Genomic DNA, 21776 nt, shown 5'->3' with positions numbered 1-21776 from the left:
ATGTATAATCTGTTCTCTGTCTAAAGCTAAAAGGTGAGCGAAGTGCCGCTTTTGAGCCGCGCTTTGTTTCCGTGATGTTTTGGACTTGTTGTGTTGGCGGCGATGTAATCCTTTTAGAGGCCCGCTCAAAGTCAACGCTCGCTCGCTCGCCGCCGCCGCCTCGGGGAGGACATACGTTGCCCGATCTCATTTGCTGGAAGGAGTCTATCCTGAGGGGAAGTGCTGACGGAATGCAAAGTAGCTAAGTCCATTCAGATCCACGCACTAAAGCGCCTGCCAGAAAAAAAGCTCCAGTTTTTAAGGAATTTGTTTTAGAACAGAAAAAGAAAGAAAAACATTTTTGGGTTGGCAAAAAAAGGGAATTCTTCAAGAACAGGCAAAAAGTCTTATTTTGAGAGTAAAAACAAAAGAAATTGGGACAAATATTAACTTTTATAACATCCATCCATCCATTTTCCAAACCGCTTATCCTCACAAGGGTCGCGGGCGTGCTGGAGCCTACAGTTTTATAACATTTCTTTAAAAATGTAATTTAGTTTAAAAATTCGGATTTTTTTCAAAGCAAAATTTTTCTTTGTTTGACAAAAGGTAGAACATTTTTTTTCAACAGCAGAGATCATATTCTTCCATGAGATAAACTTTGCATTTTTTAAAAGAAAGTAATTTTTCTAGGAAAAGTAATGTTTTTTATTTTTATTTAAAAAGATCAGGTTTTTCTTTCCAAGAAAAACTATTATTTTCTTGTAAAACAATGTATTTTTGGAGGGAACTCTAATAACAAAAATCATTTTCAGGTATTTTTAAGTACTTTTAATGATAATTTTTAAAATACATATTTTTAAATACTTTTAATGATAATTTTTAAAATACATTTCAAGAAAAATATTTAGTTTTACATTTTTTTTCAAAAGCGATTCAGCGGGAAAATAATTTCTTTTTCAAGGAAAAAGTTTTTTTTTTTTTTTTTTTTTTTTACAAAAAGTTAAGATTTGAACTATAGACCATATTCTTTCATGAATGCAACTTTTGAAAAAGTAATTTCCAAGGAAAAAGCTTTTTTTCGACTTTAAAAGAAATCTGTGCTTTTTTCATATTTTCATGGACATTTTTGTATTTTTTCAGGAACACCAGGATTCCTCAATTTTAAAAGAAAACGTCAACATCTCTTTTTTAAAAAAAAAAATATATATATTTTTCAATTACTATTTTTGAAATAAAAGTGTATTTTTAAATGAGTCTATTTTGGAAAATAGTCTGTTTTCTGAGAACAAAAATGGCTTATTTTCGCCGGCTCAAATTAGATGGACATTTTTGTGGGGAGAAAACAAAAGTTTTTGACATGCATCATGCGCCTCATAATCCATTCGTCTTTGGCTATTAGCGAGCCAAAAGAGGACGTGTGGTGAGCGATGAGCCGCTTTTGAGCTGCGCTTTGTTTCCTTGATGTTCTTTTGGACTTGTTGTGTTGGCGGCAATGTAATCCTTTTAGAGGCCCGCTCAAAGTCAACTCGCTCGCTCGCTCGCCGCCTCGGGGAGGACGTCCGTCGCCCGATCTCATTTGCTGGAAGGAGTCTATCCTGAGTCTATCCTGCGCCGGCAGAATGCTAAGTAGTCCATTCAGAGGCTCGCACAAAAGCCTTTTTATTCCGTCGGACTGACCTTGCCGCTCGCCACCGCAGCGTCAACGCGACACGGAGCGGGAGACGCTTCTCGTGTGACGCGCCGACCCCCGACCCCCCCCCGACGACGACAACAACGACAATTTGTGCTTTCATACCGTCTTAGCCTCTTGACACAACCATGTTTTACATTGGTACTAACGCGCTCACATCTTACTCCTTAACATGCTCGCAAGGGGCTTCAAGCTGTTTATTGCCACTCCCAGTTGAAGTTGACTGTAAACGAAACATAACACAAAGAGAGTTATACACGTTGAAACAACTAGCTTGCGTAGCTTTGCCCTAGGAAAGTCCACTAGCTAGCTAAGACATAATGCAAAACACCGTAGCCGAAACTAGCATCAGTTGTGACCATCCATTTTCCGGGACGCGGGCACGCTGGAGCCGATTCCAGCTGACTCTGGGCGAGAGTCAGTAACACCCTAGTTACTGCCCCCTGGTGGCCAAGGCGAGCACACCAGAAGGAGCCACACAATCACAGTGAACGCATGATTAATCCTTTACATTCCATTATTTTTGTTGTTGTTCACTTGGGGGAGGCAGGAAGTGATTATTGGCATTAATCTTCATTGCAATTGGGAAGTGTTTTAGTTCCAAGCAAGGGCGGAGCCAGGCAATTTTTAGCGAGGTGGCTCATAAAGGCACAATTGGATGTAAACAGTCGTGGGCGTCATTTTGAAACGTAAGCGCGTTACCTTCCCGACGTACTGCATGTCGGTGCCAGTGTACTCCTCCAGCAGGAAGAACTGGTTCCACATCCACCCTCGCTTGGAGCGCCTGAGCGCCACCCCGTTGGCGTCCTGTCCCGTCAGACCCGCGGACGCCTTGTGTCCCGGCGTCGTCCTTCGCGGCGGCTTCAACCCCGTCGCCGCGCCCAGATGGGCGGCGGCCCACAGCGCCATCAACACGCGCAGCGTTTCCATGGCGACCGGGGCCTTCGGTCTTCAGCCCCTCTCCTCCCTCCCTCGGCGCTTTGTCTCCGGCGGTCTTGGGGTCAGAGTGACGTCTCAGTCGTCATTCTGGATTTGAAGCAGGAAGTGACCCCACACACGCACCTGGACATCAGGAAAACACAATCCGCATCAGTAAAACAGCACTGTACTGTAAAATTCAAACAATAGAGATAGACGGATACATTTGATTCATGGCTGATACCGATTATTAGAATTCAACCGATATTTGGTGCCAATTAATTTGCTGTAAAAGGGAAAATATTGGCATCCATATTTTGAATACAAACTCCCAACACTTTGTTTAAATGCCTTTAAGCTTATGCTTATCAAATAGGTTTTCGGATTCGCAACATGTTAAACATGTTTTTTAATTAATTTATTTATTTTTTTTAAAAATCTTTGTCAATCTCTTCTTTAAAACTTCTAACACAAAGTGCAGGGAGCTCCCAGGCTCAGCAGTATGTTTTATAAGTTCAATGACAACTTAAATGAATAAATAGATAAACAACCAACCAAATAAACAAATCAATAAATAGTTCCCTGCAATTTACCCAGTTTTGAATTGATCTCTTATCGGCTGATGCCGATATGCGTCAAAATACCGAATATTGGCCAGGCCAAAAATTGGCCTATTTCTAATAAATATGAACACATAAAGATAATAAAAGACAATGTAAAGAAATAAACTGGTTTTATAAAGTTTTTACAAATCATATGCCTCAACTTCATGTTAACGTCACTTCAGTGGCAGCGTATCTGAAGCTCGCACGAGACTAAAACTTTGCCTCGCATTCTCCCCCCCCCAAAAAAAACAAAAACAAAAACACCTGACTCGCTCTGTTGTGTTGAACGTCAACCGTCTGATTTTATACCGCACACCAGATGCTGTCACAAATGTTCATGCATGTCAGCTGCGTGAAAGCGTACACAAATTCGCCAATGTACCGCTTTGCTGGGATCTGAAAAACATTTGCGAGAAAATGAGAAGTTCGGCTCTGATGTGCCAGTTTTTGTGGAAACTGTGTGAACAAAGTCAAAATGGAATGGGATGCAGAAGCGAACATTTTGTGGGAACTCTGCATGAAAGAAGCTTTTAAACTTGTGGATGGGGGAACTCTGTGTGAAAGGGGCTTTGATGGACGCTTCCTGTGGGAGTCATTGTGCATTCATGTGTCCGCGGCTTGATCGACAGGCCTCTGGTGATAACATGAGATTAGAAAAAGCTACACATGGTTGTACACCTACGCGACTGCACTTTATCTGCATTGAGTCTGAGAATCATCACATTATGGAGTGGTGGGCGCCTTACAGGGGACGGGGGGAGGGAGGCGGGGGGGTCCGTCAATATCTGCTGAAAGCATCTCACGTTGTTATCCTGTGACCACGGCAATGTCAAGCTCACTTCGTTACCTGAAGATAGCGCCTTACAGTGAATGACTGTTCGGCGGCTTCTGAAGACCAAAGGAAGCGGTGCAGGATGTGAGGAAAAGGAAGAAGGCGGCCATGTATCGGCCATTTGTTCCTCGGTGTTCCTTTCTCATTCCCAGTTTGGAAGGAGGGTTATCAGCGGCGGCGGATGCGGTGCGGTGCATGCTGGGAAATGAGGAAGTGGCGTCTCTGGACATGAATTAAGTAGCCCGACCTGCACGGTGAAGTGCAGCCGAAGACTCCGAAGGGAAGGTGGGAAATGGAGCGTGAAAAGCGGGGCGAGGAGAGGTGGCGACCGGGGGCGGCAAAAGTGTTTCTTGGAGAAAAGCCACCACATGGGGGAGTTGAAAGAAATCAAATACACCTTTTCAAAATAAACCAGAGGCACCGGAGCACTTTCAGGTGGCAGAAAGTGAGTGAGCGCCGATGACCATGACAAAAATTGGTTGGGTTTCAGCTTGCACCGCAAAATATGTCCCAAAAGGTTTAGGTTTTTTTCCGATTTGCTTAAAAAAAAAAAAAAATCGAAAGGAATCATGTGGGTGGGGACGATAAAGCAAGTGGATGCTGCAAATAAGATCGCAGTGTTTACCTCTAAAGGGAACAAAACTTCTTATCAGTGGGTTAGTGTTAGGCATTTTCTTCCAGGTATCAATAAAATGTTTTGGTTGGGTTACCTTTGAGTAATTCAGTAAAACACAACGGCTTCTGTTCAAGCCATTCACCGTTTTCTCATTCGCTCTGCCTCGGTCAAATGACGTTCTCTTCTAGGGGTTTTGTTTACTGGAGGTGATATCGGAGCTCGGGCGACCCAGAAGTACGTCGCGGTGAAAACCTGTGGCTTCAAAACAAACAGGACACCAGAGATGAAAAACAGGTCAATCTCCGAAGGCCAAACGTTCTCGTGATGAAGCCAAGCTCGTTCACAGAAGAAGTCAAGGAAGATGAAATAGCTGAAAGACTTCGATCCCCCGCACAATGTTCACATCGGACAAGACAGCAGGACGTTGATTTTGCGTGAAGTCTTGAATAGACACCGAATTAAATCATGGTAAAGTCCTGTTCAGGGTACATTTCCAGGCATCTTGAGTTATTGGACAACGAGAGGAATTGTCCTTAAAAATTAATAAATCTTTATTTCGGTCGGCATCCTTTTTGGACCTTTAGAGACTCAATCCGTAGCGAGAAACGCAGAAAGGCTTGGAATTGTCTTGACGCTGACAGCTCAGGTCCTTCTAATCGTTTGTCCGCGCACTCCCAAAGTGAGCGTCGAAGGAAGTTTTTGACGGCGGATGAATTCTCGGAGGTGGCGTGCAGGGGACGTCCTGTCAGAGCAGCGTCAGCAGTCCGGCGGGGACGCGGGGACGTGGGGCCATCCATTACTGTCTCCACCAGGCCACCGTGCCCTCATTTCCCCTTATGAGGCAAATTGAAGCCTCTTTTTTTCCCTCCCCGCATTGCACTTTATAGCATGTCCTCCCCCTCCTTTTTCTAACCCCCCCCCCCCCGCCGCCTGCTTTGCTTGCACAGGCCAAAGCTGATATGCATGACGGCTCTGCTTGGCTCTGAAAGCCACTCACTTTGCATGTGTCCTCTGCGGGAATGGAGAAAAAAATCCAAAATAAAACAGGAAGAAGAGGAGCTCGGGTCGGTAGCAGAGGTGCTGATGGAGGAAGGTGAAAGTAAGACGTTGGTTTAATAATCCCCGTGGAGGGACCGACTCTGACCGCCGTTCTGGCTCCGCTCGCTATCCAACTTCACTAAATGACCGAGCGGTTTCCCTCCCGCACTCCCGGACGCTCGACTTTATGAATCGACAGCACAATGGGACACCAACGACAATCAAAAAGTGAAGAAAATGTGCAATTTGGACAAATCTATCGGGTCACCTACAGAAAGCAAAAAGTGGACAAAAGTGTTTCTTGGATCAAAGCCACCACTCGTGGGAGTTAAACACACAACAAATGGGACTCGGGCGGGTATAAACTTTCACACTTGCCTTCCCAGCAAACGGAAACATCAGAGGCACAGTCGAGCCGGCTTTTACCGGCACGGGCCTTGCGGACAGGACTCGGATATTGCCGCATTCGCAGCTGGTGCGGCTCCTGGGATTCAAATTCGACCTGGGAAGAGGTGGCTGTGGCTGACACCCAAGTGGACAAAAGAAAGCGAGGGCTTTGGGCAAAAATATTGGGACGCCTACATGAAACTGGATGAAAATGTGGGCCAATGTGTGCAAAAGTACTGGGACGCTTACAGGAAGGTAAATTGTGGCTTGTGGGCTTAAGCGTCTACAGGAACGCAGTAAAAGCAATTAAAGCGAGTCTGCTCGCTATCCAAATCCACTAAATGACGGCGCGGTTTCTGAGCCGCGCTCCCGCACGCCGGACTTTATGAAGCGACTTTATTGATGTCTGCTCGGGGCATGTGGGACGGGTCGCTATTGATTAGCTGTAGGCCTCGGCTCGCTCGGAAATACCAGCGCGTCCCCGGGGGCGGCTCACGAAGCTTTCTGCTCGCTGTCGCCCAGCAGTGACGCGTCGGCCTTTTCCGTGGATTTCTCCATAATGTCACTGCGGAAAAGCTAATGCCTGCACTGTATGGAGGGCCAGCGCCGCCGCGTCCCCGAGGAACGCTCGCCCCTTGACCGCATTTGTCAAAGCCCGGAAGCCATATTGCGCCGCGCCCTGCCCCCGTAATTCTCCTGACGAGGCGCCGCGACCGGGAAGAAGTCGGCTAAAGCTTTTTTTTTTTGCCATGTCAAATAAAAATAAATAAATACATAAAAATGTCACAGCCGGTTAGGAATGCTACGGAGCCGCGTGTCGCCCCGGTGGCGACGACAAAATGCCTGCCGCGCTACATTTGTCCTGGGCGAGGGTGAAGAAAGGAAGATGGAGGCAGACTGGAAGGAAGGAACATTCCGCTCGGAACGTCGCACCGCACACTTTTTACGCTATGACGACCGCATTTATACACAAAGCTTTAAATGAAGCATTCTCGTCAATAACCAATAACCTTACACAATACTAGGGAGAGAAAATTGACAAAAGTATTGGGACACTTGAAGGCATCAAAAAGTGATGGAAATTTGCAGTTTGGACCTATGGGGACGCGTGCAGGAAGTGAAAAGTGGGGGGGGGGGAATCTGGACCCTACTGGACAAAATAACTTCAGACACTTTCAGCGGGCAAATGGCAAAAGAAAAGGAGGAGTTTGGACGGAAATATTGGGACACCTGCAGAAAGTGAAAAGTGACAAATATGTGACATTTGGACAAAAGTATTGGGACACCAAAAGTACATGAAGTGAAGAAAGAAAAGATCAAATGTGGATAAAAGTAGTGGGACACGTACCGTAGGAAGTGGAAGAAATGTGGAAGTGGCCAAAAGAATTGGGACAGCCACAGGAAGGGAAAACTTGGGAGATGGACAAAAGTATTCAGACAGCAACCGGGCTTGAACAGTAAAGAAAATGTGGAATTTGGACAAAATTATTGGGACGAGCATATGAAAGTCTTCCGAGTAGACTTTTTTTATATTTACATATTTGTCCTCTGTTGCGTTGGAATTTCCCAAAGTGCTTGGAAGCACTTTAGAGTCAGTCTCGTTCTATGTTTGAACGCGTGGCCGTCGGTCCGTGAGCAGACCGATCGTGTCGGCCATCGATCCAGACGGTGTCGCCATGACAACCGAGGACGGTGGAAGTGTTGCGGATGCAAAAATGCTCTCGCTAAAAGCAGAGAATGTGTTGCGTGCATAAAAGCTGTGTAAATGTGCCGTTCTTGTAAACGCACCACTTCCCCTCTTTGGCTTTTATCTCCACTTAATAGCATTAAGAAGAAGAAGAAAGAGTCCCAGCCGGATCATAAAGAGGCCTTTAAATGAATAGTGATTATTATTATAGTCAATTGGAAAGTGTTTTACGGCCTTCTGGAAAAGCAAAAGCAAGCGTCAGCGTCTTCCTCTGTCGTCTGTCGCTTATTTTGGAAAGGCGTCGCAGGTCTCGAGTTGCCGTGTCGGCTTCCTGGAGGAGCGCGGGCGTCATAATAAAGGTGTGTAATAGAACATGACACCGTAATCATATCCTCTCAGTTAAGAGCCGCTGTTTACACTGGGCGCCCTTTGATTTTCTCGCCCCTCGCAGAAACACTGGCGGCCTTTTTGTCTCATGGTGGCTTCGCATGTGGCGCCTAATTGCGTAAAAAAAAAAAAAAAAAATGAAAATGAAAATAGCAAATTGCTTTAAAGTGCGTGTCGCGGGCCGCCGAGCAATAAGACCTGAGCGTTCAAGCTAGCTAGTAAGCAAGATTAATGTGTCTGCTGCCAATTTTCCCAGCGTGCACCCCGATGATTGGACGTTCGCCACGGCGCCCGACGGAACATTTTTACAATCATAACAATTAGCCATTAAAGGTAGCTATTGGTTTTATCGAATGCTGTCGCAGCCACCGTGGAGACAAACGCCTTCATCAATACGGCCTGGACGTGCGCCGTTAATGGGTTTTCACATGCGCGCAGACGAGGCGGGTGGCATTTTACATCGGAGTCGCCCCCGCCCCCTCCCGCACGCCGGCCTTCGTCTGAATTTGTATTTCTTCTCTAACGAGCGACGTGAGCGACACGCCGAAGCACCCTATGGCGCCCGGCGAGCCGAGGCAACCTCGCCGCAGCCTCGGGGGTGCAATTAAAAGTGAGGGAGGAGAATGTCAGCCAGGTAGGCGAGCGAGCGGGATGGAGGCGGTGGGCGCGGGGGGGGGGGGGGGGGGGGGGGGGGTGTTGCGGGGACGAGGGAAGGCAAGGCGGCGCTGATGCCACAGACAAATCCGGCGACGCTACAAGCTGCAAGGAACACTTACATATAATTCAACCTGTTTTGACAGCAACAATAGTTCCTTCAATGTCATTCATGTACCCTGAAATTTGATCACTTTTCCAAAGTCACCCAAAATGCACAGAAATGAAAATATTGAAAAATTGAATTCTTTTGTACAGGTCCTATAAAGGCACGGTCACATTTGAGTCGTGTCGACTAAAACGGATTTGAGATTTACCAGTGTGTTAAATCTTGAATCTGTGAAACTGTACATGCCGTAAATGTAGATTATTATTATTTTTTTTAATGGCGCGGTGTAACAACGTTCAAGAAAGGGAACTTGAAACAGTCCAGAGAACTGGGGTATCTCGAAAAAGGGGAAAAACAGCTTAAGAATGATCACACATAAGGAACAGGTTGTTCAGAGGTCAAAGGGTGTCTTGACAAAGGCGCGACAGCTACACCGGCAAAAAAAAAAAAACGAGTACCTGCAAAGTTTTGTCTGAAACATGACTGAGGGATGAATCATCGATTTCTAAATGTCAACACATTTGGAAAAGATCTGTATTTCATATAGAGAATTATTATACAGATATTCTTATACTGTAGTCATTTTCACATTTCCATCCAAATTGATGGATTGGGGGGAAATAGTTCTGGGGCCATGCTGCAAAGAGGGTTGTTCCACATTTTTGTTAATGTCGCTTTGAATATAAAACTCCTCATTTATCACAACAAGACTCATCCGAGCTCCTCTTCTTATGCAAACGGGAAGAACGCCCTATGAACCTCATCGATACATATTGATCAACGGGACCACCGTCTAGACTCGCTGACGCTTGGTCTCCAAAACACCAACGCCAACCATTCGGGTTTTATGTGACGTAGAAAACTCCTCATTAAGGAAAGGAGGAGAAATAAAGGCTCATCGATGCCCACTTGATATCCCCCCCCCCCCCCCCCCCTTTATGATATGAAGCATAAAAGTCCAACAGCATAAATCAGGGTCCAAAAAGAAGCACAAATGAACAAAAAAGTTGTCAAAATTGAAGACAACTCCTACAAGCACACATACAAACAAAAAAGTTGTCAAAATTGAAGACAACTCCTACAAGCACACATACAATCAAAAGGTGCAAAATAATCACTTTTAGGAGAAGTTGCCTCATTTCTAATGACTAAAACACCTTTTGGCAGCTTTAATTATTATTATTAGTAGTAGTATTTTACTTTTTTTACATGTAAAAAAAGGATCAAACCTAGACTGGCTTTTTTTTTTTTTTTTTTAACCTTTTAATTATTATTTCTTAAAATTTACCCATGATAATATTCGCTTGATGTATATTGCGTTGGTCTAAGTCACCAGCTGATCACGCAGGCGCGTGCCAGCCGAGCGGGTGAACGAGTTCGCCGCCGCCGAGCCGCTCTCCTCACTCCGCTCGCTCTCTTCTCGCCGCCGCATAGCAAATAAGTGGAATAAATCACACAATCTGGGCCAAGTCCACGAGAGCCCCCAATTTCCCCTACTTCCCTTTCTCCGCTCGCATCCGTCAGTCCGACGCGATGGAGTGGCCCACTTCGGAAGCCGCAGAGTGCTGCCCCGGTCGCCCTTCATTTTGTGTCTGGACTCAATGCGAGATCGGGCGCCGCTTCCTTTTCTTCCAATTTCCACCGATATGTCCCGCATGCACACAGATTGTTTCAAGAAGTATATTTCCCCAAATCATGTATGTCAGCACAACAACATGGTTTTAAAAGACTTAAATTCGATGTTGCCCCACTATTCCGGTAATAATTCTTGAGCGAGGGATTTGTAATTACGTATAGATGCCACAAGATGGTGGCAAAGCGCTTTTTCTCTATTAGAAATGGCTACGGCCTGACTATACGAAACTCTTCCCTTCACTTCAATATAGTTGTACTGACCGCTGGGTGTACCCCACTTCTCTCGCCCACTGGGATAGACTACAACTACCCTACATGAAAGAAAACACGTTTTGCAGTTCTTTTGAGCCAATCATCAGCCGACTTCCTTTATGTACTGTTTATTAGGTTGAAATTCTTGAAGAATGAATAGAGGCCGTCTGTTTAGATCAAAGGCGTGTTTGGGGGGCTTTATTTTCTGGAGTTCGCCGCCAGCTCCCACACGAAGGGTGGCGGGGTTGTTAGAAAAAAAGGGGAGGGGGTGTTCTACTGGCTTCCTGCTTGCCCGCTGTGGCCTTTGGGGTCATCCGTCCGCCAGCCTTGATGGGCGCGACGAAAAAACACTTCAAGCTTTAAAAGTCAATGGCTGGGAGTCTTCAGGACTCTTTCGGACGATTTTGTTGCAATCTGTGACGATACATATGACATCACGCTGCACTTGGGAGGAAGCGGACGTCTCGGGGGGTTGGGGGGACTTTGACCCCACACAAAGTGGACTTCTGTTCCCACGTCGGTCGCTACGGTTACCAGAGGGAAGGGAAGGCAAAGGGAGCGAACGGGGGGCTTGCGTATTCATGGGAGCGCACGTTAACTGGCAGAGGGTCAATGGCAAGACAACACAATTGTCACACAACGCTAAATAATACGTGGCGCTAAAACAAAGCCGCTGTAAAATACGGCCGCGATAAAACGAGCGCGCGCAGAAAATAGTTTCCCCCTCGACAGAGAGTAACGACCTTTATGCCGCCGCCGCCTCCATAAAACAATACGCTGACAGTCGGCGGCGCCCGTTTTTTGCGTTATTAACGACCTCCCGTGCCGCCTTTTTACGCCTCTTAAATTGGAGCAAATTTGTCCCAAACTGCGCGCAGGCACCGAGGCAAGCAGGTGTTTGGGAAGTCGTTTGTCACCAGCCGCCACACGACGCACGTGCGCCACGCATAAACACGCTTTTTGCTTTTTAGAATGAATTCTTTGCAGGGAACTTTTTTCAAATATTTACATATTCACCCAGCCATCCATATTCGATTCATCTGTATTCTAAAACACCTTTTAAACTCTTAAACCCAGAGTTATGCACATTAGTACTCTACACTATGTACATTTTATACCTTGTAATGTATTTTAGGGATTTTTTTATTATTTTTTTTTAAATCACGCGATGTGGCGAATTATGCGCGAATGAATATGAAAAAAAAGCTGCAATGTGCTGAATCCGCAATTGGTGACGCACGATATAGCGGGGGAACACTGTGGTATGGTTTACAAGGTCTTTTGTTATTATTTGTTGTTATTGCTGATTGGCTTGTATAAATCATGTGATCCACTTGAAAATGTACTCCAGGTAGCACAAACGGCGTCAGCGTGTTTGGATGAAACCTTGTGCGGCATCACATTGTATTATTATTATTTTTTTATTTGTGCTTCCTCAGCTGCGATGCCTTTTGACCTTGGCGGCGACTCACCTTTATTTACTTCGGCGAGTTACACACCCCCTTCCCCCCCGCACCCCGGGAGCGCCGCCTGCTCGGCCAAATGAGGCCTGTGATGGGCTGTTTTGCTTTTATCGCCACATCGCTGATCCCCACGGGAGCGGACCACTAATGAACAAAGAAGCCCGATTGATCCGCGTTAGCGTTTGATGCCCGAGCTGCGCTGAGGCGCACGGTTCACTTCTGCCAGGGGAGAGTTCAGGGAACCTGGAAGTGACCATACGGGGGGCATATAGCGATCTGGGCATTTAGAATGTGACAAGCACAATGTGGACGGTTGGAACGCAAACGCTTTGGTGGTCGGAATTTGCCCTAAAATGTGACGGAACCAAGAAAATAACAAATGCCTCTTTGTTACTGCTACTGTTGCACTTGTCTACATCCTTCATTTCATAAAAGGAAGACTAACTAACTATTGATGCATTTTCCGAAAAAGAAAAGATGAAAGTTGTATATTTTGTTTTTATACAAATTACCTCGTCTACCTTGGAATTAACATTTGAGAATGTTCCTGCTAGCAGTTTTCCGTTTGGAATGTTTCATTTGAAACATCAAACATCTGCTCCTGTTTACACAAAAGAAGAAAAGCACTTTTCCATTTTGTGTTTTGTTCCTTTCCAGTACCCAGCGGGAACTTAAAACCAAGGTCTGTGGTACACCTCCAGTAACGAGCCAGCGCAAGCCGGATGAAAGTTGAGGGCGACTGCAAGCGACCATACTGGCGAGCTCCGAGGAAGTTGGCTTCCGGGCCGGATGAGAGATTGAATTATTTGTCCTTATCGCGTAGCGGCCACATTGCGGCCCGGTTTCTATTTCCCATTTCACACCTGGAATGTTGCGAGATAGCTCGCGTTCCTTTTGGCCCCGATTGACAATCGGCAGTCAAAAGACGGAATTATCTATCGCAAACCTACCGCCCGCCCGCGCGCCCCGCCCAGCCCCCGCCAGGCTTCCTCCGCATTCTGTTATTCGAGATAAACAATCAATAGTGCATTAATGCGTCCCCCTCGCCGGCCAATGTCACCGGATCACTTTGAGCGGCTAATCTTGCTCAGCAACTGGAAAAATGATATATTGGAATTTTACTGCTCTCGGCCGTCACTTGGTCATGTTTGAGGTCAGCGTGTGTTTCTTTTGCTTCCTCTTGCGCTGGTAAAAGACTTACGCTCGCCTTCTTTACAGCAAAGGTGACCAGTTTTATTGCAGAGCGTGGGGGCTGGGGGGCGGGGATCCGTGCAATCGATTTGCAGCGAGGAATGGACGTTTTAAACATGATTCCCAGCCAGACATTTAAAAGCATTGCAGCGCTCGTGATTTGATGACCGCTCCCCTTTCGGAATACTGATGACGGAGGGGAGGGGAGGGGTTGGGGGTGTGGGGGGAAAAGGTCGTTCGGCCGCGCTGCGGTCCCTCTTCCTCTTTGCGACGCTTCCATGCGGCACATTTGCATCTGCATTCCCAAAGCTAGCATTGAGGGGAAAACAAGACGGGGCTTTTTGTTGGGAACCTCGATGTGAAAAAAAGAAAACAAAGGGGCACTTATGAAGAGGCCCGACTCGCCTCTCCTTCGCCCATACGCCAATCAATCACTCTTATTTCGTCCGCTTTCATTAGGATGTGCCCCCCCCCCCCCCCCGCCCACCGGCTATCAAATAAGACTCCAAAATAAAAGACTTGGCTGGATGATTGCGAACACTGTTTATCAATAGCCAAGAAGAAACAAGCACAAGGGGGTGGAAGGGTGGTGTTGTGGTTGGGGGGGGGGGAGGGGTAGAGTGGTTGGATGGCTATGTGGGGCAGCTGTCTGTCAGAATAAAAACATGGGGAAAACCCGCCCACCCAGGAAGCTGTTCCCATTTTAAAGGCACCCACGCCACTAAGACAGGCCGTACCCGTTGACTCACACTGGCAGTGAGAAAACTTCAACTTTCCAACTTCATCACAGCTAAAATAGTTGCCACATTACAGAAGACGCACATTCAGCCACCCACACAAACACAAACATGCACACCCCAAATGCAACACAAAGTGGACCTACAGAAGAAGGAGCAGGAGGCCCCTGTGCAACATGCTCATAAATAATGGAAGCTGCCGAAGCATCTGTCAGCTTTTCTGTCAATGCCGCTTTCGTCAGACGGTCCGGGTCGGAGCAACATGTTCCCAACACAACAAAACCACCAGCGCCGGCCTCACGCGCAACGACACGCCTCGGCCCATCCGCTGATTTACGAGGTTCCTCGCTCCTCGGGCAAGCTCGCCGGATAAATTGAGTCGCTTGTCCTCCTCGTGCTTCCGTAAATAAAAGCAGCAGCGTGCTTGCCGTCCGCGGCCCCTCCCGTCCCCCATTCTTCTCATCTCAACACACACAATCCCCCTGAAGCTTCTTGAGGCAGCACGGTTGGTGGGGAGGAAGAAGTAAACAGCCACACGCGAGTTTGTTGACTCCAATACGGTGGCCGTCACTTGACATTAACACTCACTGGGAGTTCTTCCCCAAAAACAAGAAGGGAGGTTTCACACTTTCAGAGTGAGACAGTGGGCAGCGTAAAAGGGTTGCGCCCTGCTCGGGTGGCGTCCGATGTCCGAGCTGGTTCCTTCAAAACAAAAACCTCCTTCTGGGGCCTTGATCATCTGTAGAGTCTTCTTTTGTTTTTCAGTCTGACAGATTCACTTTGATCTGTGGTCTAACACCATCATCCAACCACACAACTGCTGTCCCCAGGATAAACTGCTCGGAGCCTGCCGGATGGCATCCACTCTACGGGCTACTACGTTGTATCAGAAGACAGCCCAATTGGCAGTCGCTGAACTATACGGATGTTACCGTTTGTTTATTGCTGTAAAATGGTCATTCTATGAAGAAAATAACATATTAAACCTTTTAATTTTGTGGGGCAAACACATTAATTGGGGGGAATCTCTGCTGTGCGCCGGTTAACGTTTGCATCGTTACCGCCGCCACATTTCTTTGTCAAGCACCACCTGCCGCTGTTAGCCTCCCCTTTGACCCCTGGTGTCACCTAATCCCCACTCGCTCCCCCATCAAGGCCCTCCAGCCCCCTCAGACTCTCTTAAAAGCCACTTAGAGGCTCCCAGGCCGCCTGATTGAATTAAAGCTCTGCTAAATCAAATTAGCATTAGAGTGAGCAAAGTCTCGTAGGCGCATCACGTCCGGACGCCACGTGTCATGGAGCGACATCGTGGCTGCCTCGAAACGTTGCAGCTAGGCGCACGGGTGCAGCATATTTAGACACTGGCTTGTACGCCAAGTCGTATGTCGATTGCATGTGTCGAAGTGGAGCGATTGGCCAAGATGCCTCATTCATTTGCGGCTCGGAGACGAAGCAAGCGTTTTACAGTTCGGGCCAGGTCAGGACTGAATGATGACTTTTGATTGTATTTGCCCATTATGACATCATTTGGCAAACAGAATTGCTGACTTTCTGACTGATACCATGAAGTTCAGTAGGCGCGTAATACTATGAATTGCCATTGTGAAAGCCGCCTCCAAAGAAGTCTCGCCAATTGAACTACTAATTTGCCCGAAACTCCTCTGACAGTTGTTGGTATTATTTCTGATACTATGTCTAGACTCTATTTCTCGATAATTTAATATTATATTCATTGAAATTATTTTTTAAACATAAGGATGTTTCGAAGTGACCCCGAACTTTTCAACGGCAGGGTAGCCTATATCCAAAACACAAAAGGAAGAAAACATTTACAATTGTCAGATTAAAAGTAACGAATATTTTTCCATCCATTTCCCAAATAAATGAACGGATGAGAGGATATAAACTTTGTGCGCTTTGTAGGTTGTCGGTTTATGTCGTTTAGTACATTTACTTGCATTAGTTTACTGTGCAGATCTTCCACATCCAATATGGCAGACATGTTGACTTATCGCTGCAACGGGCCCACCTTGGTCTATTTCTATATGTCTATGCCCCTCGGAGCGGTGATGCAAATGAGATTATAATTATAATGAATACAAATGGAATGTTTAATGCAATTTTTCCATTTCAAAGAAAGTCCGGCGGCGGCATTGCCCGAGCACACAGTGGGATTGTCCTCTGGCAAACAAGAACCCGAGTTTGCTTTCATGAGATCAAACTAGCTCGGAGCTCCTGAAACTCGAGGGGGCTTCATTGCACCGCGAGGCTCCGCTGGCAGGACCTGCCCCACTTCCCGGGCCTCCCTGGCATCATCAGTCGAGTTGTCCACTGTACCGGGCGGCGCCTTTAAGATGGGAACGCCTTTCCGGACCTTAATGGCATCATCGGTCGAGTCTCTGGTTGTAATTCCCCAAACTCTGATCTGTGATCTAATCGCCGCCCCACATCACCATCCAACGCCATAGTGCTGCCTCCGAGCCCTGCCCTTGTTTCACTCTCTGTGAGTCCTTCGCAAAAAACAAGCAGGAAGGTTTCACGCTTCCACAGCAAGTCAGTGGGAAGGCGTCCGTTGTATGGAATGGAACTTTTCTCATCTTTCACGGTGTTATCGGTCCAGTTTTCCTCTGGTTTTCAGTCTGACAGACACGCTCTAATTTTTGGTCATTCAACCACCGTACTGCTCACCGTCTCGCCCCCTGACCGCGTTTCTCCATCAAGCTGGAAGCTTGTCACGGTGCGTCAACACTCGCTGTGAGTTCTTTCACACTTCTTGAACGAGCCAGTGGGCAGGATCGGTGGCGTCTACCGAACTGGCTGCTGAGAACATCCTCCTCTGGGTTTCCATCCAATCGCTCTGATCTGCGGTCCAGTCGCTGCCCCACACCATCATCCAAGCGCCCCACTTGTTTCGTCCCAAAACTGGAAGCTCGCTACTTGGCTGGATTACCACTCGTTCTTCCCAAAATCAAGTAGTAACGTTTCACACTTCCAGAGCAATCCAGTGGGAAGGGTAAGCAAGTAAACAGGTTGAACACCTCTGGAGCTCCTAGATGTCGAGTGGGGCTTCGTTACACCGCGAGCATCCGCTGGAAGGACCTGCCCCATTCTTCGCGCCCGCAACTGTGCTTTCAAAGCGTAATTGGAGGCCCGCGAGCCCCCAAACATCCATTTGTCACGTATTGTCGTCAAAGCAATGCGTCTCGGCGCCTCCGAAGATGACCTTTCCTCCAAGCGGACGGCTTTTGCCGCCCCCACCGGTCTCGGGGTTGTACAGTAGCTTGCTATTATTATCAGCGATGTGTGCATTGTGTCCTGTGAGCACACCCCGCCACGCTCCCGTTCGACAGGTAGTTTGTTTGGAGCGCCTTCCATTTTATTTCCCGGCTTGTCAGTGAAGCGTCGTAATGGCGGCAAGGGAGCCCAAAATGACGCCTTTTTTTTTTTTTTTTTTTTTTTTTTTTTTTTTACTCGGGGGGGATTGGAAGAAAAATAGGAGCTTTGTTGATGTGCCGCCTGTTCATTTCCCCCCCAAAAAAAATGATAAGAAGAAAGTCACAAAGGCTTTCTGTGCACACAATGGAATCCAGATATCATTCACGAAATAGACAGGAGACCATTATCCACAGGAGGAGGGGTGACAGGCCCGCGGGGAAGAAGTGTGCGCACCAAGACAGCCAATCCTCCGCCCCCCGTCTCCCAACACCCCCCCGCCCAACCGCAATCCTGAAGCCAAGCAGGAAAGAGACTTTCTGCTTTATTTTTAAGAGCCGCAGTGTTGCTGTCATCTGCAATAACGCCCATCATTCGTCCTGAAGGCTGCTGGAGAGCACAAGCAAATCGCACACAAACTAAGTGGCAGCTCAGTAGACGACCTTCAGCCGAGCGCACACGAAGCATCGTGACTGCTCAGCACCAGGCAGGCATGACTAATCGATTGTTGATTCATCAACTTTTAAGAATTTTTTTCCGTCATGTGGAATTTAAATCAACCCGATTAGTCTGCAGCCTCAATGGGCAGCTGCAGAAATGTGATGTTTGACAAGAGCTAAGCCAAATTCAGGGAGCATTTTCAGGTAAATGTTTTTGTTTTCATCACAAGATTGCTTTTACCCACACACACACACACGCACGCAATCGAGGCAAGTGGCATCTCACAAGATGAAGCAGACCTGACGAATCGATTATTGATTATTCATCAAGTCGTTGTCCACCATGTGAAATTTGCAGAATCAAAGATGGACGGATGGATGAGTGCGTTTCTCTAGGGGCAACGAGGGCAGCAACGAGGTCATTTTGGCCCGAGCAGTTTGTTGCTTCAGAAACGGGATGGTAGCCGTTAGAAATTCAAAGTTTTCGAAGAAGTTTGAAAGTACGCATTTTGTTTTCATCATTAGACTACCGTTCTGTCGATATATATATATTTTTTTTTTTTTTTTTTTGGGGGGGGGCTTTATTTTTCTTACACTTGTTTAGTGCATTTGAAAGGGATCACAGTTTGGTGTTTTTCCATTTATGGTTCAAACTATTCATCCAGCCCAATAACCAAGGAACAGATTTTATGGGGACAGCCTTGCTTATTCGCAGTATTTTTTCCAATACACAGTTTATTTGAAAAAACCCAAAACAAAACAAAAAATAATTTCATGGCAATTATAATGAGCGCTAATTATTTTCACTATTGGTGGTCTGGCTCGGTTCCCCTCCCCTGCGAATAACGGGAGTCCACTGTATTTGTTAAGCGCATTCTTGGAATATCTACATATACAGCACCTCATAAAAGTGATACACCCCTCCCATTTTTGTAAATATTCTATTCTATCCATTCATTAGGCAACGCTGAAAAATGACACTTTGCTCCAGTGTAAAGTAGTCAGTGTACAGCTTGTACGATTTTGTTTTTTCTGTATAAGTGTACTCCCTCAAAAGGACTCAACACACATCCATGAATGTAAATCGCTGGCAACAAAAGTGAGTACACCCCAAAGTGAAAATGTCCAAATTGCGCCCCAAATTTTGCGTGGCCTCAATATGTGGTGCTCCTCCACCACCCGTTTAAGGATGCCCAACAGATGCTCAATCGGGTTTAGGTCTGGAGACATGCTCGGCCAGTCCGTCACCTTTACCCTCAGCTTCTTTCGCGAGGCAATGTTGAAGGGTGTCTACTGCATATTACATTGGATAAACATTTTTTTTTCATTAGCATGTGTTCCAGTGGTGCGGTTCTAATGACTTCCTCCCCTGGTCACCTGACTCTTGCTCCGCTCTGCAGTGCAGCTGTGCTCATAGTGGACTCTCTGATCCCCTATTAGCCCGCTGTCATCCCTCAGTCAATATTACCCCCCCCCCCCCCCCTCCTTGGTACCACCTCCGAACCAAAACCTCCGTGTCAGCCCCCTGCGCCCTCCCGTCCGCCGCCCGCTTATTAAGCGGCTGTCACGGTAAGCGGTCGGGCCCCAAACGGCCGTTAGAGCCCCCCCCCCCGCCGCCCCCCCCCCCACCCCCGGTCCGCTCGCTGCAGGCCTGCTTAAGCCCGGGGGCTTTGCAACGACAGCAACCCGGTAGAAGGGGAGGGGCGGGTTGCGGGGTGTTCTGTGGACATGATCTGAACACAGTCACACCAACTCGCTGCAAGGACAACAGGGAAGAAGAGAGTTAAAGAATGGATTTACACTGCAAGTACAAGTGCACAAATAACTTTTTTTTTTTTTTTATGATAACTCTGGCTTGAAATGTGGATTTGAAACCATCATTAAAAACCCCAACTTCCAAAATCCTGGCTCGAGCCCTACTTTGAAACCCTAACCCTGGCTCAAAACCCTAATTTGAAACCCTAAGCCTTGTTTGGGACACTTTTGCTGTCTTGAAACCGTAATTTGGATCCCTACTTGGAACCCCTAATTTGAAACACAAACCGTGCTTAAAAACCAAATTTGAAACCCTACTGCCCCGCCACTGCCCACTTGTTTCGTTTTTAGAAACCAAAACTCTCGCTTAATTAAAACCTTAACCCAGGCTCAAAAACATGATTGGAAACGCTAATCCTGGCTTGAAACCCTAATTTGGAGCTCTAACTTGAAACCCTCAACCAGCCTTGAAACCCGAACCCCTTTGTTTGAAACCATAATCCTCACTTAACCTTTGTTTGAAAGCTGTCTCCTGTTTTAAAATCCTAATTTGAAACCAAAAACCCTGTCCTAAAAATCTTATTTGAAACCCCAGCTCTCATTTAAAACCCAAACCCTGTGGCTTGAAATTCAAAACCAAAATCCTTGTTTAAAACCTTAACCCTTGCTTGACTCTTTTGGAACACTAACTAGGTTGCTCATATTACAAATGTCCATATAGATGTTTTTTTTAAATTTTTTTAAATAATCATTTTCAAGGGTAAGAAAAAAAAAAGCTGCTCTATATTCGTGGTGTTAATGCTACTTTACTGAAGCAAACTGTTTAACTCAAGCTAAATGACTTTCCCAAATTGGAACAGTTTGCGAAAGTCATTTAGCTTGAGTTGATTTGCGCGCGTGCCGTCGTCACCTCTGCCGCTTAACAGGAAGCGGACGCATGCAGACGCGCCCGCAGCCATGCGAGACGTGATTAGATTTTGATAGTGATCTGGATCCATGATTCCTACTACTAGATTATTACCGTCCACCCTCCCCGTAGCCACACACACACACACACACGCACGCATTGGATGGAGGGATTTCATTCTAAATCCAATCCAAAAGCCGTTGCCGGGTCAAAAAATCGATTTCACCTCTAACGGAAGAAAGACTGATGGCTCGGCATCCTCTGCGGGAAGAGAAGAGACTCTCCTGATCGTTGGGAAAGAATCCTTCCCGTATCTTTGGAAGACTTTTATTTGCCCTCAAAAAAGTAATTCCAAATAAATACATTTGTTTTCCTTAAAAAAACAAACAAACAAAAAAAACTTTTTATCTAGAAAAAACAAGACTTTATTCTTGTAAGATTACAACTTGATTCTCGAAAAATATGACTATTTTTGTTAGATATTGAATTTAATCATTTATTAATTAATTTAGTTATTAATTTAAGATCATGACTTTTTTTCTTGAAATGTTTTAAAAAACTTTTCAGCTAAACAAGATCAACTTTCTTCCTCTAAGATTACTACATTATCCACCCAAAAAAATGACTTTTACTTCTTTTCACCAAGACATATCTTTTTTTACTTTATTATTGCAAAAATAAGACTGAGAAAAGGCTTTTGATGGCAAAATAATCATCTATTTACAGATACACAACTAAGTGACGCTGACTCAGCGCATGGCAGGAGTTGAAAGTCAGTGGCTTCTTTTACATAACGTTCGCCATTCACTCCATGAACTGTCATTTTCTCACAATTACACAACTCACACTTTCTAACACTAACTAACATGACACATACTCTGTTGATAGTCTAGTCTGTTCGAGCGTGGGGTGAGTAAATTTGTCCGACGTTTTGGCATTTCTCTCCCTCATAATCGACGTGACAAGCCGTGATTCACCGCTTAATCTTGAACTAAAAAGCTGTGCTGATCACAAATCCAAACTGATGCGACTCTGCCATCTACAGGGATCTGTTCATCA

At 46.2% G+C, this 21776-nt stretch overlaps 1 protein-coding gene across 1 annotated transcript in view; it reads right to left on the bottom strand.

The window, feature by feature from the left end:
• LOC133469935 (cadherin-6-like) overlaps positions 1-21776 on the bottom strand; it is a 61977-nt gene that overhangs the window by 23258 nt on the left and 16943 nt on the right. Inside the window, exon 3 of the mRNA XM_061757597.1 lies at positions 2375-2734. Coding sequence (XP_061613581.1) covers positions 2375-2602 — 228 coding nt within the window. The 5' untranslated portion in view covers positions 2603-2734. The remainder of the gene's footprint in view (positions 1-2374; positions 2735-21776) is intronic.

The sequence above is a fragment of the Phyllopteryx taeniolatus genome, chromosome 20, assembly GCF_024500385.1.
Source record: "Phyllopteryx taeniolatus isolate TA_2022b chromosome 20, UOR_Ptae_1.2, whole genome shotgun sequence".
NCBI lineage: Eukaryota > Metazoa > Chordata > Actinopteri > Syngnathiformes > Syngnathidae > Phyllopteryx > Phyllopteryx taeniolatus.
This window is presented reverse-complemented; position numbering and strand designations above follow the sequence as displayed.